Source organism: Pongo pygmaeus, chromosome 8 (assembly GCF_028885625.2).
Source record: "Pongo pygmaeus isolate AG05252 chromosome 8, NHGRI_mPonPyg2-v2.0_pri, whole genome shotgun sequence".
Classification (NCBI taxonomy): Eukaryota; Metazoa; Chordata; class Mammalia; order Primates; family Hominidae; genus Pongo; species Pongo pygmaeus.
The window spans coordinates 96,618,298-96,644,178 of NC_072381.2; the positions used below are offsets into that span (position 1 = coordinate 96,618,298).

At 31.9% G+C, this 25,881-nt stretch overlaps 1 protein-coding gene across 3 annotated transcripts in view; it reads left to right on the forward strand.

Moving 5' to 3' along the window:
• The window catches only part of HECTD2 (HECT domain E3 ubiquitin protein ligase 2), a 99,266-nt gene that overhangs the window by 68,267 nt on the left and 5,118 nt on the right, over positions 1-25,881 (forward strand). For 2 of the 3 annotated variants that reach the window (XM_063669983.1, XM_054435595.2), the window contains exons 6-20: positions 848-912; positions 3,742-3,787; positions 5,612-5,721; positions 7,151-7,299; positions 7,825-7,948; positions 10,322-10,418; positions 13,523-13,630; positions 14,681-14,813; positions 15,762-15,850; positions 18,540-18,707; positions 20,423-20,497; positions 21,183-21,270; positions 21,355-21,461; positions 22,808-22,923; positions 23,497-23,640. In XM_063669983.1, the coding sequence (XP_063526053.1) occupies positions 848-912; positions 3,742-3,787; positions 5,612-5,721; positions 7,151-7,299; positions 7,825-7,948; positions 10,322-10,418; positions 13,523-13,630; positions 14,681-14,813; positions 15,762-15,850; positions 18,540-18,707; positions 20,423-20,497; positions 21,183-21,270; positions 21,355-21,461; positions 22,808-22,923; positions 23,497-23,640 (1,619 nt within the window). The remainder of the gene's footprint in view (positions 1-847; positions 913-3,741; positions 3,788-5,611; positions 5,722-7,150; positions 7,300-7,824; positions 7,949-10,321; positions 10,419-13,522; positions 13,631-14,680; positions 14,814-15,761; positions 15,851-18,539; positions 18,708-20,422; positions 20,498-21,182; positions 21,271-21,354; positions 21,462-22,807; positions 22,924-23,496; positions 23,641-25,881) is intronic. The other variant, XM_054435596.2, reaches the window with a different exon arrangement.

The following is a 25,881-nucleotide window of genomic DNA, read 5'->3' on the forward strand; positions in this document are numbered from 1 at the left end:
ATGTTGTGGGACTGTCAGTGGTATTGAGTGTCCTTTTGAGATTTGTGGTCATAAAGTATGTCCAGTCAGCACATTTGTTTGGTTTTTCTCCTGCAGCTTTTGTTGCTCAGGGGTAAACACTAAGTGGTTGAGCAGGGGTACTCTCTGGGTGTGCAGGGTTACTGTAAGCAGAGGAAGAGAAAGGAATGCTGTATTAAATATATATACGTATATGTGTATATGACATAAGAGCTAGGCTGAATGAGTGCTGATAGACATGTCTTGGAAGTAATGGTTGTGGTTTTAAATAAAAGCATAATATATGTGTATTGGCATTTGCCTCTTTCATATAACATGACACAAAGTTTACTGATTATTTGAAGTTTCTTGTTAATAAAGCTTCTATTCTCTTATAAACTAAAGTATTATCTAGATGTATTTTATTTTCATTTATTCTTGGGATGTTTGATAGTAAATAAGATTTTTAGTATTTGGATTATTAAACTAGAATGGTAATATTATGTTAATAAACATGTTAGTCTTGGATTCATGTTCATTACTCTGTCCTGTCAGGTCAAGGAAAGTGAAATTGTTTTCCAGTTATATAAAAATTCTGTTGGTCATCAACCACCACCATATATGTTTGTGCATGTTGTACACTACACATACCAGGGATATTCTCATTATATTCTTATGTCATTGATGCTCTCTAGAGTTCTTAAATGTAAAATCAGTACTATTATAAGTGTCAGTCCTGAGTCATCAAGTCTGATTTTAATTATTGAAACAGATCTGTAAATATAATTAACATATAAACGTCACCTAAGTTGGTAATCCTAATTACCTTACTGTTTTCTTTTGCCTACAGCCTCAAGACATTCAGAAGACAGTATTAAAGGGAATCATTAACAGCCTGTTACGAGAATGGAAAGGGTAAACTAATATTTTCGATATTTAGCTAATCAATATAGATGTCTAACTTACACATCATATATCTTTTTTTTATTATACTTTAGGTTTTAGGGATATGTGTATGTATTTTACTCTCAGAAAATATTTTAGTTGAGTTATAATAACATAGATGAGAAAAGAATTATAAGCCATTTACAACAAAGCTGTGTAACTTGAGATTTGTGACCTCTCAGTAGGATCTATAGATGGGCATAAAAAGATCTGTGAATTCTTTTAAATTGTATGTAAAGTTTTTTCTATGCAGATATATATGCTTTACAAAAATGGAATGAGTACTTACATCAGTAACCTAACTGAAATAATTAGCATTAAATTTAGCCTTGGGCTTCCTGGTAGCCAGAGTTAAATTTTTCTTATTTCTATTATAGGGACACCTAAAGCCAGCTACTAAAATATTTTTTTCTCTCAGAACTAGGTATTAGATTCTTATATAAGGAATCATGCACAATTTAATTGGTAATATTTTGAACCATGAATATGCATAATATAAAAATGTACTTTTAAAAATACATATTTAAATTTATATTAAAAGTGTATTATTTAAATAATAACTTCTATTAAAGCCAAAGGAATGCCAAGTCTGGTTTAAAAGTAATACCTAGTAGAATTCTTAAATGTAATGTTACATGTACCATATATATTTTAATAATATTTTAATTGTTCTGATTTTGAAAGAAATTCACGCTTATTATAGAAAATATAGAGAAGGCAGAGAAGTATAAAGAAGAAAGTATCAGTCTGGCCAACATGGTGAAACCCCATTTCTACTAAAAATACAAAAATTAGCCAGACGTGGTTGCACAGTCCTGTAACTTACTCAGGAGGCTGAGGCAGGAGAATCGTTTGAATCCTGGAGGCAGAGGTTGCAGTGAGCCAAGATCATGCCACTGCACTCCAGCCTGTTGAGCTGTTGAGAATTTCTGTCTACTGCCTGCACTTTTTATATAGCACATTCCTATTATTGGTTTTTTATATATCTCAAAGATGGTGACTGAATTTGCTTGGACACTACTATTTTAATGTATGTCTTTTTATTTTCTATCTGTAACATAAATTTCAGAATCAATAGAGTGAGACTGTCTCAAAAAAAAGAAGAAAGTAAAAAATGTTAACATTTTACAGTGTTTTTCTAGTCATCTTTTAAAAACCATACTGTATCGTTTCAGGTGACTTTTAACTTAATGGTCTTTTTCTTAGTTTATTACTCTAGTAATTTGTTTGCATTTTCCTTCTTAAACCACACTTTTAATGTCTGACTAATAACTTAGAATAGGAATGTACTGTAATTTACCTAACCATTCTCCAAGAATGGTTGTTAATGTGAATAATTCCACAGTGAACATTTTGTACAAAAATCTTCTTTTCTGAGCATTTATGTAAAAATTTTTTTAGAAATATAATTACTGCATCAGAGTATAAACATTTTAAGACACTTAATACATTTTGTCAGATTTATTTACAAAGCAGTTATGATAATGTATACTTCTAACAGCAGAGGGCCTGAGACTTCATTGGTATCTTCTTTTAACAAAACTTGGCCTAATTTAATAAATGAAAAGTGGATCTCATTTTTATTTACTTTTCCTTAATACTAATAAGCTTAACATTTTATCATTTGTTGCTATTTTTATTTATCCTTTTATAAGTTTTCCACCTACTTTTGCCATTTTTTATTGCAGATTTGCCTGATTTTCTGTTAGAAACTCTTGCTTATTATAAGAAAATTGACCTTTTTGTATTATATTTTCCTATATCTCACGTTTCAGAAAATCAGTTACTAGCCTCAGAAAGATGAAACCCCTGTTACATCTCAGTTAAGTGTCTGAGGACTGAAGGGTTAAGGCCAAACTGGGAGTTAGCTGCTTCCTGAATATTATAGTAAAAATATCATTAAAAAAAATCTAAGAAATCAAACCTACTCGTACAATTTATTGTGCATGCCTGATAATTTATGCAGGCATAAATGACCTTGCCAAGATTATGAAGCTCTAGGTAGGATAGGAAAGGACTTGGAGGAATAGGTGATATATACAAATACATCTTGAGCAGGCAAGAAAGAAACACTTGTCAGCATAGAGAATAACAAAAGCTTTAATATCTGGGTTTTGTTTTTCAATCCAGGACCCAGTTAGGAATCATGAATTGCATCTGGTTGTCATAGAGGTGAACCATTTTCAATTGAAGAAGTTACTTCCAGATATCTGTGAGAATGTACCAAATAGATCTTGAGCAGGCAAGAAACACTCATTAGCCTTGAGAATAATGAAAGCTCTTGGTCAAATCTGATACTATGAGAATTCATATTAAGATGGAAAAAATTACTTACTTTTCATGATTCTTTCCATTAGAAGCATACTGGATGTATTTAAAGTATGATTTGATTTACAGACATTTCTACATCACTTTAGGAATGAACCTAGAAACACAAGCATATTTTCTTTCTTTAATACATAAATGTTCTTAAGATTATCCTTTATTAAAACAAAAACATAAGTATTCTAGAATTGATGATTTTTTTATTACACACCTAACTACTTCCAGAGTTAATCATATTTACCTCACAAAATGTTATAGCCTAGTTAGCTCAGTCTTTAGTTATCTTCAGAATCAGCTTAGGAGAGGCACAGAAGCACTTGTATTTTCAGCATATTATGGACTGTCTCAATAATAATGCATATTAATTTAATCCTAGTTTTTGGCTTTTCTCAACTCAATCTTCATAGAAAAGTTTATTGTTCTTTTTCATTAGATGCTATGAGATTAAACATTCATCCCTTGTTTCTTTTTCAGTCCACGAACAAAAGATGATCTTAGAGCATATTTTATACTTTTACAGGTAAGAGAACCAGAACCTAGTTGAAGTTGTCTAAGTCAGATCTCAATCTCTACATGTGTATGTGAAATGATATTAAATATTAAATATAATTTTGGGCAACATTATTGATTCTTTTTAGAATTATAGTTACCTGTAACCAGAAGATTTTTTTAAAAGCAGGATTAGTAAGATTAAAAGATAAGTAAGATTTTAAAAAGTAAGAAAAATAAGATTAAAGCCATAACAAATAAATAATCAGAAGCTAAATTACATGTGAGATTAAAATTTTGATTTACTTCCTGCGAGAGTATTCAGGAACAAACAGAATGGAAGCACTTCCTCCTCCTTTCAAACCTGTTTCTTGTAACTAGTTTTAACAGGCTTCAGGATTTTCTTTTATTTTCCCATCTAGTAGGTTTTTCACTTCACTATGTATTTTTCAGTAACTTCAATTAGAATTCTCATGGAAAGATAAAAGGTTTTTTTTTAATTTGTTATAAAGCAAAGATGATGAACTTTTTCCTCTTGATAGATACAGATTAATAGATACAAAAAGAAATTAAGATCCAGACAAATGAAAAGCAATTTTTACTTTTTATTATTTTTTGAGGAAGAAATACATTATTACCATAGCTAGCATACTATTAATACATTTGCATTATTCTTTACAATTTATAAAAGTTGTCCATGTATATTATCTCATTTAAAAGTAAGGAAAACTATATTAAATAAGTATAGTGTTTAGTACAGTATTATGATATTATAATATCAATATGTCTAATGAAAGAACATATACAGGGTAGGGATAGAGAAAGTGAGGAAAGAGGAAAAAGTGGAAAAGGGGGGAAAATGACGAAGAGGTAGTTAAGAAGAGAAATGTAAGGAGGGAAAATAGAGAGGTAAGAGGAGAAAGAGCCAAAACTCAAGAATAAACATATGTAGAGATAGTAAAAGCTAGAAACATGACACGAAGCTCAGATTTTAGGTGAGTATATTGGTCAGCCATAAGCTCTGCTCATATTTTGTTCTTCTCAAGAGCGATTACCTGATGAAGTTATCAGCTGAGGTCAGTCCCAGATTTTGAGTTGTTCTGTCAATAAGTCAGTTTTGAAAAACACATGGTGCTCTCTTATTTTTCACAATTTCAGGAGGTTTTTTCAATAATATTTATTTTTTCCATGATGTGCTGAAATGTACATTGTGCTAGAATTTTAGATTTTGGAAACATAACTAAAGGTTTTTCTTAGTTTACAAGTATTCCTTCAGTGTCCCTTTATTATTTAAAAGTTGTCAGAAGCTGTATGTGGTTCTCCACCTTGTTCTTTGTGATATATGAGGCTAACTCATTTTACAATGGCAAAAGTTTCACAACCAACTTTTACTTCGTTTTTCTAGCTTTTAATCAAGGAACACCCAGGTTTTTTGCTTTTAATTGGATGATAGTGATTGGTACCATTTATGAAGGCACTTTTTATGAAGGTGCTTTATATACATTTTCTTTTTCAATACTCAAAACAACCCTTAAGATAGAGAATATCAATCCCATTTTACAGATGAGGACATTGAGAATCAAAGTGTAAGGAACATGCCTAAGGGCATATAGCTAGTAAGTGGTAGAACTAGCCCTCAGACCCAGATCTGTCTTAACTCTAAAGCCCATGCTCTTTTCACTATATAGCCGCAGTGTAAATGAAAGTCTCTGTTAATTAAATAACAAATAGGTTATTGTTATTTTATAATCTCAAATTTTGTTTCCTGAATTTACCACTTACTTATTAAGCTTACTGTCTTTCCTTTTACATGTTAACAGAATTTTAACACAATTATCTTTAATATCTTTTTCAGAATCCTCAGTTTAATAACACATCTACGTATGTCATCTATGCTCACTTGCTACGACAGATAGCTACCTTAGTGGAAGCTGACCATCATTTCCTAGTTCACTGGTTTAAAAAGTAAATCATTCTATGATATTAAGAACTTTTATAGTCTCACAGTTTTAAGTTTGGTATTAGTAATTTTACAATAAAATATATTTAAATATTTTCAGGTCTTTAGAAATGGTGCTTATATTCACAATGCTTCAAAAGCCAGTTACAAAAATCTACTTTAGTACTACATAAAGGATAATTAAAAATCTGTTTTTAATGTAAGTAACCAATTTGTTTGCACAAGCTGTTGAGAATTTCTGTCTACTGCTTTCACTTTTTATATAGCACATTCCTATTATTGGTTTTTTATGTATCTCAAAGATGGTGACTGCATTTGCTCAGACACTACTATTTTAATGTATGTCTTTTTATTTTCTATCTGTAAATTCATAAATTTCACCATTATTTAAATGGCGCTTTCTCCTTACCTAAAAATGTCATTGTAAAATATAGGCTAGCCATCAATATCAATTTGTAAAAGCATAATACTTTTTTCACAGAACTATACCCGCATGAACAATGACTTCTCCATGACTGATAAAAGTAGAAAGGCAAAATACTTCCAAAAGAAATTTTAAATGCAGTAAATTATCATTATTCATAGTAGTTATATTCTATAATGTCACCACAAACATGGAATTAATAAATACAGAACCATTGCTTCAAGGGGAAATACAGGGTTAGGTTCCTGTGAGCCTCTGATCACATTTTTGTCAGCCAATCAATATATAATTTTGCTTTATGAGTGTTTTTTTTAAAGACACACTTCATTTAATAGAAGTCATTGATTCATTATCATTGAACTCATGGCTAGCAGCACTCTAACCCATGCCTGAATGAAGCTTCTCTAACATACATATTTTCTCTGTAGGGCACATCACAACCTTCTTGTTAGGAACACTAGACAGCATTTTAGCACTACGCTTGGCCATTTTGAAATTGCAAAATCACCAACAAAAAGCACCAAAATGTGAAAAACATGAAGCTAAATGGATTGCTTAAAGGACACTTACAAAGAGAGAGTATTGAGCTAAAACAAGGCAGAACATCACTTTGACCTCAGCTGGGAATGTGCATGTCAGGAGACTAACATTTTTCACATGTCCCCAAATGACCATGAAAACACAAGTATTGATTTGGGGATTAACAATTAAATTTTACCAAGTTAGCAAATTTGGAAATATAGAATCTGTGAATAATGAAGACTGAATATTGAAAGTCTTTAAAATGTTTGTTACTAACTTTATAGTAATTTTGGTGTTTATTTCTCATTTAACTAAGACAGTATTCAAGGTAAGATTTTGTATCTTTTCAAATGTTTGGCAATTTAAGAAATAGAATTTGGGGAATAGTCTAAAATTTTGTGGCTTAGGATGTAGTTTAATATCTAACAGATAATTTTGGAAATAGAAAATGTGAATTTTGATTGCAATTATTTTGAAATCTTTACCAGATTGTCCCAGAAGAGGTTCAAACAATTGGTAGAGAGATTGCTGCAATTTATTTCTTTACGCCTGTTTCCTGCAAAGCCTGAAGAATTTCCACCTGTAACAAAGTGTTCCTGGTGGATTCCATCAGCTGCTAAAGTGTTGGCTTTACTTAGTAGGTTTTTATTATTCTATCATTTTTTACTTTTCTTTTGTTACATATTAGGGATATTTCTTAAGGATTTCAAAAGACTATAGAGGCATTCTTAAATTTTAAACCATTTCTGTGAAGGAAAGAATTGTAATTTATTTTCTACTTTGATAATAGATTTCATAATTTATAAGCATGAAAAAAGCTTTATGTCTTTTAGTGGACAGTGTTCTGTATTATGGCAATTAAGTGCATATGAGCTAGGACCCCTAAGAGAGAACACACAGAAATAGGAGTAAATGGCCATCTGCATATTCCCTTTAATACTATTATAATCCTTCACCACAAGTTTTTTTTTTTAAGCAAGAAACTATTGGCTGCATTTTAACCACAATTTTTAAATTACCCCTTTCATTTGGAGCTACATTTATTTAAAATAGGAGTTTCTAGGTCAAGGCTGTCTTGTAGACATTAAAATGATGTTTTTATTATTAGAATGAATCTTGTACATGTTGGAAAAAGACTTTATGTTAGAATTTATCTTTACAGATACTGCAAACAATTTAGTTCACCCTCCCCTTATTCCTTATACTGATTTCTATAATTCTACATTGGATCACATTGATCTCATGGAAGAATATCATACTTGGCAAAACTTTGGAAACTCTCACAGGTATGAACAAAAGTTCCTTTGATTATCCACCTAAATGAAATACTATTCAGAAGAATGACTAGATTTTAAGTTTATATAAAGTTTACACATACATTTACATATAAATGTATAAATATAGTTCAGATAGCCTTGAAATATCATATTTATTAAAGTATTTTCTTTTTCTGCTACATTTTGAATTTATGTACATGTTAATTTGGTTTTGGTTTGGTTAATAGCATTTTTCAAGAAGGGAGAGGTTCTATCTTAATATGCAGTCTCTTATCTCTTACTATTCTATGCACAGGGGTCAGCAAAACTTTTTCTGTAAAGAACTAGATGGTGAATATTTTCAACACTATAGGTTACACAGATTCTATTTTGCTATTTTAGCACAAAAGTAGCCTTAGACAGGATGTAAATGAATAGATATGTCTGTGTCCCAAATGACTTTATTTACAAAAACAGGTTGTAGGCCATATTTGTCTCAGGCCCATGGTTTGCAGATGCATGATCTAATATATTGATCACACACAGACACACACATACATTCATTTCTCATTTCTTCTGTAAGAAAAAGTGGTTGTCCATTAGGTGCAATGTAAAAACAGTAGATGTTACAGAGAAAGGGCCTTACCACAGCTTATTTATTATAATAATTAATAGATTTGTAAAACAGTCACCAAATTATTTAATACACTGCACTTTATATCCACACTTCTAGTTTGGATTAAACTAGCAAGACTATTCCAAACATAATTTATCCTCAGGTCATGAGATGTTCAGGAGATTGCATTTAATTGTAGAGGAATCTGAGTAAAGAGATACAGTGTGGATATAAGTAACCTCAAAACCCCAGATTAGTTTGTAAATTGGTTAAACTTTACAGGGACCCTCTTTATCAGAATTGGCCTGAAACATAGAATGGCCTTCTAGACACATCTCAGTTCACATCTGAACACTCAGAACTGAATAAGCATAAGAATTTAAGTTCTGGGCACCCTAGTCCCAGATGGATATTTTCTTGGCAACGTTTATTTTACAAAGATACTTTTTCCTTCCATTTTAATATAATTGTAATGTGTTGTAGATACAACCACAAAACAACGCCAAGAATTATTATGCATATTTCACTGACAACAACATCTTTTAATATAGAGCTTCCTCTAACCACTGTGCCACAACACTGGTGTACCAAGAATGAGTTACATTAGGGTTTTAATCCTAGGATCCCATCAACCCTTGGGTAGCCAGCCTGAACCTAGAGGGGAACAGTAGCCCTATGGCAAGTGACCTCTGGCCATGAGCAGCCTCATCTGTTCATTTCAGTGTATCATTCACAAAGTATCATTTCTCTTGTGCATAACAAGGGAAAGGTTGAGAACCCCTGTCCTAAAGTACATAATAAAACTAATATATATCTTACTGAGTTCATTGCATTTTCTTTTTATTTCCAATTTTTTTGTTAGCATTAATGATTCAAACTAATTATACACCAGTACTGAACCCTCAACTTTTATTAACAATTTTGTCCCATGGTAAAAGCCATCTCACTTTCATTACACTAAGGCTATATCCATTTTCCTAATAATGCCTTTTTTCTCAGTGGTCACAGTTGTACCACCTGACTATGCCCAGAGGGATTCCAGCTGTAACTGATAGATTCATTGTAGTCACTTTGAATGGCATTCTAACTCCTGAAGTGTCATTGCTGCCATATTCATTCTTTCTAAATGCATTTATCTCTGTAGTTTGTGGCTTTTGTGCGTAGCATAGAATGTTCTAGCCCAGGCGGGGTTATTTTCATAACCTTTGATTATAATGTGTAATTACAAATACATACCATTTCCTATTACCACACCATTAAATATAATACTAAATGTAACATACATTTCTGATTTCTTTTTATTGGTCTTAAATATATTACTTTACTTTTTACATACTGTAGTTATTGTTAGATTTTTTCATTTCTGGAACTCACACATCAGAAGTCACCATATAATGATGGATTCTTATATTAATTTTGAGCACCTGGGTTTTCTGTACTACTTAATCAACACTTCTCCCTCCTGGTTCTGATGCTGGCCATGTTGTTCACAGGTGATGATATGCAATGAAATCATTTGTATAGACAATGTAAGTGGTTAGCACACATTCAGAACCTTTGATGTAGCTTCTGCAGAGAATAAAGGCATTGCACATCTAGTAATGATACATTCTTCACATGGCTGTGAGAATTAAAAGAAATTATACACATACAATCATTTTGTATATGGTAAAACACAATCCAAAAGTAATGTTTTATATTGCTACAAGGGGTACCTTAGATTCCCTTAGTATAATTTTGTTAAAAATATACCATTTTGCTTTTTCTTTTTTTCACTTGTTGAGCAGGTTTTCCTTCTGTCAGTACCCATTCGTTATTTCTGTAGCTGCAAAAAAAATCATTATTCAAAGAGACTCAGAGCAACAGATGATAAACATCGCAAGGGTAAGTCAGCTATAAAAACATATTTATGCTGACTATAATCAGTATAGTAAATAATTTAATAAATAATTTAAATGTCTTGTGAATTGTTCTAGCATAATCAGGAACGTTAAAAGCAAAATTCGTGTTATACTCACCCAAAAAGTGCTTAAAAACTATTTACAATTTGGGAGACAAGATAACTCTCATCTCTTCTGATCAACTTCTCATTATATTATAAATAGAGTAGGAAGAGTAAATGCTTCTCACAGATTCAAATTACTGAGAGCTTGTTGGACCTCGTTTTGCAGATACCATACCACCAACCTTAGATAACCAGCAGAGCATTGAGAACTGCAGTGAGGCAGAGTGTCATTAGGCAAACCACTCAAAACTACTGAAACATTTTCTAGGTTTTATGAAAATCAGAAACAACCGAAAAATTAGAAAATGTAACAAAAAGTGTGTCTTGGAGAACTGAGAAATATGCCCAAAGAAGGTGAAAGATGTTTTATTGGTTCTTAGAAAACCAAAATGCATGGAGACCCAAAGAGGCTGGGGATAGCAATCAGACTGAGTTTAGGCAAATTGTAGAGCAGTATAAAGTTATCTCTCAGTCTGTCCTTACCACTTCCTATCCCTTGTGTTTCAGCTCCGCACAGTAATGTACTTTATCTAATAAATATCAGATTCAGTGAGTTTTTCTGTTAGAACTCTAAACTATATGTTTAAGTGCTTATGTATTTCAAACATCTGCTTGTGTTACATGATTGCTCACAATTTTAAAAGAGGGAAGCTTGGCTGTGGTCTTCTTAATTGAAAAAGAAATATAGAGTAAAAAGAAATGATTTCCATCTTGTTCAAGAGTATAAAAAGAATCCTAAAGCATAAATTGTAATACTTCAAAATGCTATAAAAAATAAGAATGTTTATTCTTCAGTAATTCAGTTCCCAGAAGGTGAGTATTTCTTTCTATCACAGAGAAGGACAAAAGATTTGAGTAACTGGTGACATCCCAAAGTCATCTTATACTGAATATGGGAATATTAGAAGAAATTTTATTGCCTATGCCTATCAAGGGAATTCCAAAGCCACACTACCCCCCTGAAGAATGAGTTTAAACAGGTATATTCAGCACCAGAATTGTTACTTGATCTTGGGTAGATATTGGCTCAATGATTAGCTGTATAGCTACTCATTCTGACATTTTCTGTTAGTTGTACTCGTACAATGTCATGTGCCTTTTTAGTATTTTTTCACCTTGGTCTATGACTTTTTTATATTTGTAAGACAAAATCTACAGTGCTTTTGTACGTAACAGAATGAGCTAGTTTGTATTAAACTAGCAAGACTAAACAGTTTTTTCTGTGTCACTCACAGGATATCAAATATCTTTTTGTGGAATTTTTCTTCTACTTTAAAGAAGGAGAATGGCAGGTGTAGACTCTGTGACAGGCTAAGTTTTCTACAGAGCATGCAAACGAATGAGTAGACAGTTGACATTGAGAGCTAAGTGGCATTATCGGTTTTTTATGGGTGTTTCCCAACATTTTAACTCATAAATTGCCATATCACTTGGAATTAATGACTGGTGACTATTTTGACACAAGGACAATCTTACAAATAGTCAGTGTAAGCAAGAGCTTATATGGTACAATCTAAATATACAAAATTGGTTTCCTAACCTAAAATAAGTTCCTCAGTCACACTGTCGAGAATTGTATCATTGTTGGGTTATTTTTTCATTTGGAGCATTTTCCAGTAAATATGAATTCCTGATGGGAGGAGTAGCTACTAATCTTGTTTGCCATTAGCATCCTAGCATAAATTTGTTTATTAGTTATTTCCAATGTGACAGCTGCCCAAGAGCTAGACTGGGAACAGAAGATAGGAAAAGGTAGGAAAAAACGGTCTGTAACACAGGACACTATGCTAGGAATGCAGACTTCCTTGATAAGTGAGGACACAGAAATAAAAGGCTGTTAATAGCATTTAGCATTGTATATGGGAGAAATGGGGAAGGCTCCAAATTAGTGTTTTATTATACTAATCTTCAAAATCATATGTAGCCTTAAATTGTAGATTTGTGATACTAAAATTTTATCTATTAAAGCAAATTGCTGCATGTATTTAAAATGTCTGAAATGTTTATCTTTAATCTGCACAATAGTTTTCATTGTTACCAAAAAAAGATATAGTCTAATAAAGACTAGATAAATATATAAGCATGTGGATTTTATATGACAAATGACATATATTCCTTATAGATATTTTTAAATATATTGTTTTTTACCTATTCATTGCTTATATTTTGAAAAACGGTGACAAAAGAATTTTGAATCACTCATATCTCTATCCCCCAAGCAAAGCCATTAACATTTTAGTAAATTTTCTTTTGATATTTGTTCTATATTATCTTTAAAAGACAACCGAGTTGAAATAGTATTGTAAACACAATTTTATTTCCTACTTTCTTCAGGTGTACCTTCCTTGTACTATTTACATAGTTTTTATGACCATCATTTTTTTCATTAGTTGGATATGTACTTAAGATATTTCTAAAGTTTTGTTTTTATAGATAATGCTGTGATAAACATTGTACTGTATAAAATATGTTCTAAGTTAGAATTCTCAGTGGAAGGATTATTGGGATAAAGGATATAAATATTGTTATGGTCTTTGATACATGTTGACAAGTCACTTTTGTAAAGTAGACTAATTGTACCTTTAAAGAAAATTCAATATCTAAAAAATCCTAAGTCCAGGTTTATCATCAGGAATATATACCTTGTTTTGAATGTTCCCATTTTATATTTGTATTTATTAAACAGAAAACTTTGCTGTTTAAGAGATGAGACATATGGAAACTGTGATGCAACATTTTTTATTATAGAAGGTGAATTATTTTTGGTCCTCCACTTTGGATCCCCTTTGGTTATCATTGTTACAAAATGAAATAATAATAAGCCATTTTCACAAATCAAAATGTGTATAATTGATTTCTATAAAATTGTTTATATAAGAAATGGCATAGGTAATAATTGTTATTTTTACTAAAGTGTTTAAATGTTTTAAATGAAATTATAGTATAAGTAAAAGCAAAACTGTTTACTTTCTTATTTAATTAGCAAAGTCTGGTGGATAAAGTATCTCGAAGACAGAGACCTGATATGAATATGCTATTTCTAAATATGAAAGTAAGACGGACACATCTGGTTAGCGATTCACTTGATGAGGTATAATTTATTCCAAAATGATATTAATTAAAGCTTAAAATTCTATAATATGATTTATTATAAAAATCGTAGTAAACTTTTTTATTTCTGTATGCCAATAAGTGTACTTCCTTAAATTTTTTTGAAGATCTTGTTGCATACCAAGCTTCTGTAAAGTTTGATACCATAGTTAAAATCAGATCTGTATTCATAATTGTCTTATATTCATGTTTGTATGTTTATTAATAGTTTGTTAATTCCCTAGAAAAGGATTTGATGTAGAACACTTAAATGAGTAATTCATGTTTCTTAGTATATAACCTAGATTCCAGACCCACCTTTGTTCCTGGTTATGTGTGTAACAAGTCATTTAACTTCTCCAGGTCTCAGACTACACATCTATAAAATTAGAGGTCTGACCTACAGGGTATATTGGGTCTATACAGGTTCTAACATACTTCGATTGCATTTTCATGTATTATCATAAAAAATGCTTCAGCTAGATGTTAATATGGTTATTAGAAGATAATGGCTGATTCAGCTATGTGATTTATTTATTTTATTTTTTATTTTTTTGCGACAAGTTTTATTTTGTCACCCGGGCTGGAGTGTAGTGGTACAACCAAAGCTCACTGCCGCCTCAAACTCCTGGTCTCAGGGTCTCAAGCCATACTCCTACCTCAGCCTCCCAAGTAGTTGGGATTACCAGCTCATGCTACCACACCCAGCCCTAGCTATGTGATTTTTTAAAGTTTAGCATTGAAGGGGAGTTTTTTTAAAAAAAGAAATGAATTATATTGTGCTAAATTAAAAATTTGAAGGCAGTAGATACCAGGAGGTAGTACTTTGGGCGAAGTACCTGACCTCTCTAATTCTGTTTCCTGATCTATAAGACATAGTAAACACCTAGCTCACACAGTGTCTGGCAGATTTATTGGATAAATGGAGGGATGGAGTTTTGTAGCATTGCAAATAAGTTAAAGACTGCCTAACACATTTCCCAGAATTAAAAATGTTAATTCTCTTTTCACTGCTCTTTGTTCTCCTCTACTGTATAATGTCTTCAAATAGCTAACCCGGAAAAGAGCAGATTTGAAAAAGAAGTTAAAAGTTACATTTGTAGGGGAAGCTGGTTTGGATATGGGTGGTTTGACTAAAGAATGGTTCCTTCTTCTAATTCGTCAAATTTTTCATCCAGATTATGGTAAGTATGTAATCTAATTTTTATAAACTGTGTTTCTTCATAATTGTTAGAGTCAAGTAGTCACCCTTATTTTTAACCTATTCTATGATTTTACAGACTTTTTGTCCATCATAAATGTTGAATAATTGTTTAAAGACTGTTATTTACATTTTAAAAACTTGTTTGACCTAATTGTTGATGAGTTGATTCTCTTACTGGGAATCCTACACAAAATGTATCAAGATTAAAAGTAAACATTTATGAGGAAACATCCATATCTTTTCTGAAAAAGTCAAATGCATGAAAATTTAATTTGTCATTGAAATAAAAAACATTTGAAATTAAAACACAAAACTATAGTTTGCTCTATAGTAACATTTAAAGCCTCTTTCATTAATGGGTCATTTTAATAAATAAGAATTCATTAATTAATAAAAATTAATTTTTTAAGAAAAAATAAGCCTTTGAAATTTTTTATTTTACAGAAACTAGCTGTATAATCCTTACTATCTGTTAAACTTTTCAAAGGAGAATTTTCAGTGTTTTCCTTATTCTTTAGTTTTCTTTTCTATATGTGTATGTGATGGGAAATAGGGATGACAGTGATAAATTGAAGTCTCCAGATATCCTCAAAATTAATTTTGATCATAATTTATAATCTATGAAACTACACTTTTTATAAAGTTATCTGATTCATTTAGTTTCTATCTTTTTACCCTGTTTCTACCCTTGGTTCAGGAAAATAAAATGTTCTCCCTATATATTTAATATATATATTTATATTTGCTGAGATTTGCAAATATATAGTCCCATAAATAATCCAAAATTTTTAACTTGAAAGATGGTTTGTAACAGAATTATTGTTGAATTGATTAGCTTCTAATAGATGAGATGTCATGTACATGTTTACCACTTTGATTTTTTTAAGTCAATCATGTTAATAATAAAATTATTTGTGTGCTTTTTTAGGCATGTTTACATATCACAAGGATTCACACTGCCATTGGTTTAGCAGCTTTAAATGTGATAACTATTCTGAATTCCGATTGGTTGGAATTGTATCCTTTAAACTTTCCACTAGGAGGTGCTAATAGATTAGAGATTTTTAAAGATTTTATCTGTATTTTAGAAAACTGTTTTCTTTAGCCGTTTTATCCAAATTAAATATTATTGTCAAATGTACTATTAGATTTTCAGTAATCTTCATTATGTGTAATATATGTCAGTAGACTTAATTGAAAGAAATGAGAGTTTGATTTTTTTCTGAAAACCTTATCTCAAAATAAAAATGGTTCTTTCCTATTTCACATATAATTGAAGTTATCACTAATTTAAGGCATTTTTTTAAAAAAATCAAAGTATTTCCCATTTATAATGAAGTATTTTTTTTCTGTTCTTTCACTTTGTGCTCATTTCCCTCAGTTTACTGAATTGAAATTGGGAGAATTAAATCTAGCTCTTTAATATGCCTCCAAATCCTGAAACATAAAGGAAGCATCCATAAAAATTGAATGGAATGGGAATATTTAAAGCATATAGTATTATTTTGTAGTATTTTTAAAAATTTTATAAATCCATTTGCAATCCTCTGATTTCCTATCAGGTATATTGTAGAGGGCATTTCTGCATTGGGTAGGAGATTGGACAAGATGCCTTCTACATTAGCTTTTTAGATTCCAAGAAATGTAATTGTTTGTGGAAGAAAGGAGGGAAGAGTAAATAAATAAGCACTGGAGATAAGAAAGTATAAAAGGGGTGGGGGGGAACTCTTAATCTGTTCTCAGAGTCAAATGACCATATGGCAGTAAGTACTAAGGAGTTCTGAGAAGGAAAATATACAATGTATTTCTCCCAGAGAGGATAGAGATTTAAAAAATGGAACAATTACATTTGATTAACATATGGCTGGTGAGAGTGGTGGGACATTATAAGCTGAGAGAATGGTGAGAATAAAAAAGGCTAAATTGTGCTGGGCTTGGTAGAGAAGCAGCAGCAAGCGCACTGAAAGTTACAGAAAATGCCATCAGAAAATGAATGAAGAGCCATCTTTGAATGTCTGCCTTTGTTAAATCTTTTGGAATAAATTATGAGACATATATATGGAAACTGAGAGACCAGATTAATAAAAGAAAGGGTAGTAGGGAACAAACTACACATTAAGATAGTAAACTAAACTTGAAATTTTGTATATATTGTTGTGTCTAAAGGTCCAAAGTGCTAAATTCTACAAAGAGAATAACGCTTAACAATTCTGAGACTCCTGTTTATATTCTAGTATCTGCAGTAATCATTTGTTGAATGTTTCATCTTCATTGAAGGGCCTAATCATTGATGCTTGTCACTATGCTATGAGCTATTTATATGTTCATACATATATGTTTGTCATGCTTTATATTCATATATCACAATTTAGATTTGGATGATATTTTGACTCTAATATTTACACTAAAGTATTATAGCTTAGTTATATTTTTAAGTGATACTATACATAAAATCATGAAATTGCTCATTGTTTTTTTGCAATAGATATTAGTTTCTATTTAGTCATTACCCAAAAGAGTATATTAAGCATGTTTAGATATTCTATATTTCAAGTCAAACAATTAAATCTAAAAATTATAATTGCTACTCTCATTATTATGTGTGTTTATCACACACACAGATATAAAACCTATAGAAAGCTAAATTGATGCTGTAAAAAGCGTAATACTATATAGGAGAAATGTGAGATGAGAGTGGATTGTGGTCAGGTAAGGGGTTGGGAACTGAAATTTGAGAAATAACAGGTATGAACATTGAGAAATATAGTTGGTTTCATATATATCTCCAGTTTTAAAATTTCAGGACCAAAGATGTGTCGTTCTAGTAGTTCTGACAGTATTGTGTTTCTAATACAATTATTTTGAAGTATAAGGCCTTATTATCAGCCTTCATTACACCTTAGCAAATTGAAATTTTGGTGGTCTTCCAATTTTTAAAAGTTATTTTCAGTAATTTACCCAGCTCATATGTTTAGATTTCCTTATGATCCTATAAAATGAATTACTTCCTTAATAACTTTATATAATAATTGACTGTTGAAATACTATGAAATTTAATCTAAAACCTCTCTTTCCATAAATGGATAAGTTACATTCCACCATATAACTAATAAATAATCCTGAGCAAAATTTGTAACATGTAGCTTTTTAACTTTGACACTGAAACTCCAAGTAACATAAGTCTTTCAAGTTTTACTGTTGGAAATTACCTATCCTATTAGCTTATCAATAGCATGTTTATATCCATATGTTTATTCAGTTTAGCTCTTTTCTTCACACATAGTCTGTTTTTAATTTTAAAATAAATAAAATGGCTATCTCCAAAATCAGTATTCTACAGTGAGATCTACTGAATAAACCATTGCTGCTGCTTATAAAATTGCCAACACCTTTGTTTAAATTTAGAAAATGTTTTCTGTAAAATAATTACAGGCAAGTCTTAAGTTGCTGCCTGTTGTGACCTTAGATAAACTTTTCTAGGGAAATCATTGCATACTATCAACTAAACCACTCCTTTTTACATGACTTTTTGTAATCAAGGAATTATATTATGTAAAATAAAGGGGAAATAAAGAGGGGAAAGGAAATATGTGATACTAATTAGAAAGTCAGTGTTAAATCTGAAAGAAGTATGCAAAAAATAGACTGATGCATAATTCAGAACTCATTTGTTGTCATGGATTTTATGTTAATGCTTAACATTTAGTATGCAAAGCTTATGGGACTAGCTGTTTATAACAGCATCACCTTGGATATTCGTTTCCCTCCCTGCTGTTACAAGAAATTATTGAGCCCTCCCATCATTCCTAGTGATCAAAATATACCAGTAGGCATCTGCAGTGTTACCGTTGACGACTTATGTCAAATTATGCCTGTAAGTATAAAGTTATTAATATCTTGTCCTTTAATGCTAAATCATCTTTTTTTTCTACCTGCACAGTCTCTCTCCTCCTAATGCTATTCTTACTTTTAAATATGGTTTCCTTCTACCTTTATAACTCATCTCCTTTTTTCATCTAGCTTTTTCTTTCCTTACAGACACATGTTACCCACTTTGCAGTGCTCCTAAGCTTTTACAACATAGTCAGAGAAGCAGTAATTCGAATCCAGGCTCTGCCACTTACTAGCTCTGTGAATTTGGATAAGTTATTTAACCCTTCAATTTAGTTTCTTTATGTGAACAATGGGATAGTTTTTATTAATAATTTTTAAATAATGACAATTATATCAAATCTATGCCGGCCTAGATTTGTATGAAAATTTGTGGTTTTAAAGGAATAGAAAATTTATTATGTAAAATATAGAAAATCATTCTAATCATGCTATTATTTACCTTTTTCTAATAATTTAAAATAAAACTTTAATTTTTATGAAAAAATTAAATTGAAAATTTTGAAATATTGGATCAATTTTTCTATTTTTAAATCTTTATTTATGGATAATTTCAGTTATAATGTAAGAAAATCTTTCTTTTTTTTTTGAGACAGAATCTCACTCTGTCACCCAGGCTGGAGTGCAGTGGCTCCACCTTGGCTCACTGCAACCTCCGCCTCCTGGGTTCAAGTGATTCTCGTGCCTCAGCCTCCTGAGTATCTGGGATTTTAGGCACGTGCCACCATGCCCGGCTAATTTTTTTTTTTTTTTTAGCAGAGATGCGGTTTTGCCATGTTGGCCAGGCTGGTCTCGAACTCATGGCCTCAAGTGATCCGCCTGCCTCGGCCTCCCAAAGTGCTGGGATTACATGCATGAGCCACTGCGCCCAGCCAGGAAATGTTTCTTTTTTTTTTTCTGCCCAAGACAAGAATCTTGCTCTGTTGTCCAGGCTGCAGTGCAGTGGAATGATCTCAGCTCACTGCAACCTCCACCTCCCAGGTCCGAGCAATTCTCCTGCCTCAGCCTCCCGAGTAGCTGGGATTACAGGTGCGAGCCACCACACCTGGCTTTTTTTTTTTTTTTTTTTTTTTTTTGTATTTTTGGTAGAGACAGGGTTTCACCATGTTGGCCAGGCTGGTCTTGAACTCCTGACCTTGTGATCTGCCCACCTCAGCCTCCCAAAGTGCTGGGATTACAGGCATGAGCCACTGCGCCCGGCTAACCAGAAAATGTTTCTTTCAGTGTACTTAACTTTTTCTTGGGAGGGGAGGGCACTGTGCATATATGAACTGTATATTCATGCATGCATATGAATGAACTGTGTGTTTTATGTTTAAAATATGAATCCTAAAACAGCAGATTTTCATAGGAATATAGATTGAAAGTGAGAAATACTACAAATTCATAAACAGTAATGTGGCAGATAGCAGTGAATTATGACAGACACTACATTAGAGGTATGCTTAGCTTGCTGCTTAAGAATAGACCTCAGAGTTATGCCCCTGTAGTTTGAACTGGATAGTTTCCCCATCTATGACCTATAATGATTTTTTTCTTAGCCTCTGGATGGTAGAAATCATTAAGCATTTTGTGCCCTGGAAAATACATGTCAAATATGATCTTTATATACATATGCATGAGCTATAGAAAAGCCACTTAATTATCCTAGCTAATGCTATTCGATTGAAAAAGTCATTAACAGATTTCTTTTTATAGGAGTTGGCCCATGGATTAAGTGAACTCTTATCACATGAAGGCAATGTTGAAGAAGATTTCTATTCAACATTTCAGGTACTATTAAGGGCAAGTAGTTATCTGTTAGTCATATATTTCATATATGAACAGTGCAATTTGTTATTAAATACCCACTGTTAGAAAAGATGAACAAGGATTAACCAATACATACAATCCTCTGTCTTAAAGGACCTTAACCTGATAAAGTAGACATGTGTAGATGAGCAGTCAATGAAAGTGCTTAATGAAATTCACTAAGGTTTTAGGATACTCTCTAGGCAATTACATATCCCCTTGAGTTGGCTACTTTCTCAGAGCTCTTTAGTTTCTAAAAATAAGCCTCTCCTGTAACTTCAACATTAGAAGTTAGGAGTAGAAATTAATGAGTCAGACCAAAACTCTCATTACCACTCCTTTTACAGTATTTGGGAAATGGACATTACAGTGATCTGCAGAGCTCCAGGGACCCGTGTATTATCTAGATGGCCACACAGTTTTGTGGACTTCATTAAAGTATCTAACTGTATTAGGCAGGGTTAAGTTAAGGCACTATTTTTTAACCCCATAATTCTTTTATGATCCCTCGTTCTTAATACAGATATTGCAAGAGCTTAGCCTTTTATAGTTTATGTATTTAGAAGGAAGGGGAAAAAAACTGTTCTTTTTCAATTTTACAAACCTGTTCACCAAAGTATGTTATTATATCAACCATATTAATATGTGTAATGGCATCTCCCATCAGGTTTTTCAAGAAGAATTTGGAATAATCAAGTCCTATAATTTAAAGCCCGGTGGTGATAAAATTTCAGTTACCAATCAAAATAGGAAAGGTAAGTTAATACCCTTTTTAATTAAAATGAATTAGCATTTGCCATTTACTTTTACTATTTAAGAGATGTAAAATTGCTTTTCAGAATATGTACAGCTTTATACTGACTTCCTTCTGAACAAATCCATCTATAAGCAGTTTGCTGCATTTTATTATGGATTTCATAGTGTGTGTGCTTCAAATGCCCTAATGGTGAGTTTATAACTTTAAGTCAAGCTTTCAGTTAGCTTTTGTGGTACTATCATGTTAACAAATAATTAATAAATATTTTAGTAGATAAGCTTTTAAAATGGAAAATATTTTCTACTTTTTAAAAGTAGAACTAAAAACAAAAATAGTTCTCTCATTTCAGTCTTAATTCTTTAGAGGGGAAAAACACCCCAGTCAGTTCATTTTCTCTCCCCTTCTACTAAGTCTTTTAGAGCTTTACAAACTTTCTCCAAGTAGAGTGGATGAAGGGATCCATGGACTCAGGATCTTAATACTGAAGGACAAGGCACACAACGCAGTTAACATGTAGCTCCAGGGCAAAAGTTACAACTTCTTAATGATTAAGGAACATATGTATAGCTGCTTCCTGCTACCTCAGGGCTCCCTCAGCAACTCTGCATTGCCTTTTACCCTTAGCAAGTAGTTTATCTCGAGTTATGGTGGACTCTAGAGATTGGTCTGACTTGTCTTAGCCATGTGAATATGGGTCAGCTACTATTTAGAATACCATGTCAGAAGTATCATAGGATACCTTTCAGTCACCCCAGCTACCCAGCACACACTTCATCATGCCATTTGTATCTCCCTTAGTTTCATTATGAGGGATTGGAGTAAGGTCTTTCATTTGAATTATTTTTCATGGGAGAGAGAAATGGACTATAGAAGTTGTTTGGGGCAAAAGCAAGTGGCTTACATTATTGCCAGCTTGTTTTAGAGAAACCTTTGTAATATGTTTGTTGTCAAAAATACCTTTGAAAGAGAAACACTTTATTGAGCTCTAGTTAAGTTTTGTTTATGACACTCTGGTAATTATGGGAGTGGACAGAGGGAAAATAAGAATTAAATAGCATAGCATGGTCTCTGTTTTTAGAGCTTTAATCTCTGTAGGCGGTAGACTAACCCACCTGAAAGTTGAAAAAAACAAGAGACACAAGACAGACTATAACCAAGTACCCAAACTCTACAGTGCACACAGGAGGTGTTATGGGATATTGGAAGGAGATATTAGGATATGGGATATTAGGCGGATCAGTAGATGTTGGAGCTTCATGCTGGGTTTTGGAGAAGAGTAATTTGGATTTGTGCAAAGTCATTTGCTTGTTTTTCTGGCAAACGGCTAATTACTATTTTACAAGATCTATAAACTTCAGAAGCAAAAATATCTTGCCTTCGTAGGAAAAATATACCCAGAGTAGATTTTTCTTCAACAAAAATGGTTTGATTTACTATGAGAAATCATGACTTTTGTGATTTGATCCAGTGAAAATAGTTCTAGTTTCACTTAAAACCATCACTCTTTAATTATTGTTTTTGATAATTATTGGCAGCTGCTTCGTCCAGAAGAGGTTGAAATTTTGGTCTGTGGAAGTCCTGACCTGGATATGCATGCTCTGCAGAGAAGTACTCAGTATGATGGCTATGCAAAAACGGACTTAACTATAAAGTGAGCTCTTTATACTTCTGATAGTGGGGGATGTGGAGAGGGAACAGCAGACAGTGTGGTTCATTTATTTGCATAACTTACAATCTTTGAATCAATTAAGTTAGTCAAAATATTAGAGAGTCCCACAGTCTTATTTTATCTCTGGAAAATCTATGAGAATTTTAATATGAAATCACTCCCTTTGGGAGAAAATTCTATAAACAAGTTTCTACAAAAGTGTAGAGATTTTACTTTTAAAAAAATGACTTTGCTCCTAGAATTTCATAGATGCTGTCCTTATAAATAACAGTTTAATAGCACTGTGTTGAAAAATAAGACTTGAAAGTTATGCAGGAGAAAAATGGTTCCTGTACTATCCACTGCTGAACTTATATACTTTTATAAAAATATTATTTTATAATGTTAGTCAAAAGTCTAATACATATATAGAAGCTCACCATTCCTTAATTTTACAGAAATTCAGGATGTTATGTATGCTTAAGGAAAGTCCTTTCCTTAGAGCTTCCTTTATATTACTTTATTACAGGATTTTTGTCAAGACATTTGATGTTAATTTCCTTTGGTATTCTCTAGATACTTTTGGGATGTCGTGCTTGGATTTCCTCTTGATCTTCAAAAGAAGTTGCTACATTTTACTACAGGGAGTGACAGAGTACCTGTAGGAGGGATGGCTGATTTGAACTTTAAAATCTCAAAGAATGAAACTTCTACTAACTGGTAAATTTCTGGATCTAATTTTATTTTAAATCTAAAGATTACTGCTAGTACTGCTAATAATAATACATATGGAATCAGGATATTTACTCCCTTTGAAGTTATTTTCATAGAAAAATCTTCAGAGTAAACATGGCCTTGAAATGTAAGAGATTTTGGTTAAAAGTTCTCTTACTAGTTTTTGAGACATACTAACTAATAATTCATTTCTAACAACTTTTTACTTTGCTAGGTCATATAAGTGCTTTGTAGACTCTTTTAGAACCTAGTTACTTTGTAGTAGTATATTGTCTAATGTTCATTTTTATTTAAATGTGTAATGTGTTTTTTATTTTTAGGAAAATCATTAAGTTGGGATATCTGGTTTGTTTGTGGAGTTTTCTTTCTTTTCTAGGGGGTTGGGGGTTACTACAATTATTACCAGAAGTACCTCTAATACTAATCCTCTTTTTTTTTATCTCATGCTTTTTGTATATGAAGTGATGGTGACGATGGATTTAAATTATTTTCTAGCAGTGTTAATGCATTAATGCTTATCAATTTACTCCTTTTCCCAAATAACTTATAATTTCTAAAGCTAACTTGAATAGACATAACTTTGATTATAATCATTTTTGTCTCCTGCCCCATACATTGAACATTCCCTAAGTGCTCTTAGTTCTTCCTTTCATTTTAAAGCTGGAATCTGTTCTTTGCCTTTCCATTGCCTTTACCTTGGTAAAGTTACTTTTTATCTTCATTACTAGCTTATTTTATCCTATTAAACTCATGTGCTTTAACACTATTTAGATCATATTTCCGTGGGAAATAACTTTGTTGCCAGTTTAAGTTCTAGAATCCAGAGACTGTAAAATAAAGCTCTAGTCTTCTACCCCAGGCTATCTACCAGTTTTCATTTCTTTCCATGCTTTAGTCAACAGGCTGTTTGCTGATTCCTTAGATATATTTTATGCCTTTCTTTCTCCATGCTTTCAAGTTGTTCCCTTTACATGTGACATGTGCCAGCTACAACTATTAAAGACACAGTTTAATGTTGACTTCCTCTGTAAAGCCAAAAGTCATTATGTATTGAGTTTCTCAAATATCTTGTAGAAGTTATGTGCTAGTTACCATATTGCACTTTATATCGGAGTCATTTAGTTCTTCAAGAAAGAGGTTATGCCTTATACATATTTGTATTCTCCAAGTAATCACACATGGTAAGTGCCCAATAGCTATTTCTTGAATAGTATTTATGTCATCATCAAGATTATATTTAAAACACAAAATAAATATTTACATATATAATTAAGAAATTTCTAAACAAAATTTACAATTAAAGTCCTAAAATGAAAAAATTCAAGAGAATTTTTTTAGATTATAGATTTATTTGCTTAACAGAAGTTAATTTTTTAGAATATTTTATATTAAAAACATTTCCAATTTTAAAAGAGTAATCTGAGCAATCTGTTTTAATACAAAGGTGACATTACTTCTAAACTTTCCCAATAATTATTATTATTTCAAGAATATGTGAGCTAACATGGCTTCAACATGAATCTAGAACCTCTAGGATTCCCAGTGGAATCTCACATGTATTAAATAAAGCTGACTATCAAAGACATACAACAAATTTGACACAATAATGGTATGCCTCAAAAGACAAGGACAACACTCCAGCTGAAAGAGGAGTTTCCATTCATCTTATAAGGTCCACCATTGAAGATTCACTAGATTTTTGTTAAATAAGAATAGTAATTCCATTCAAAAGTGGGCAAAGGACATGAACAGACACTTTTCAAAAGAAGACAACATGCAGCCAATAAGCATATGAAAAAATGCACAACATCACTAATCATTAGAGAAATGCAAATCAAAACCACAATGAGATACCATCGCACAGCGGTCAGAATGGCTATTGTTATATTAAAAAGTCAAAAAATAGCAGATGCTGACAAGGTTTCAGAGAAAAGGGAATGCTTATACACTGCTGGTGGGAATGTAAATTATTTTAGCCATTGTGGAAAGCAGTATGGAGGTTTCTTAAAGAACTTAGAACTATCATTCAACCCAGCAACGCCATTATTGGGTATGTACCCAAAGGAATATAAATTATTCTGTCATAAAGACACATGCATGCATATGTTCATTGTTCATTGCAGCACTATTCACAATAGCAAAGACTGGATAAAGAAAATGTGGTACATATATACCATGGAATACTATGCAGCCATTAAAAAAAAAAGGATCATGTCCTTTGCAGCA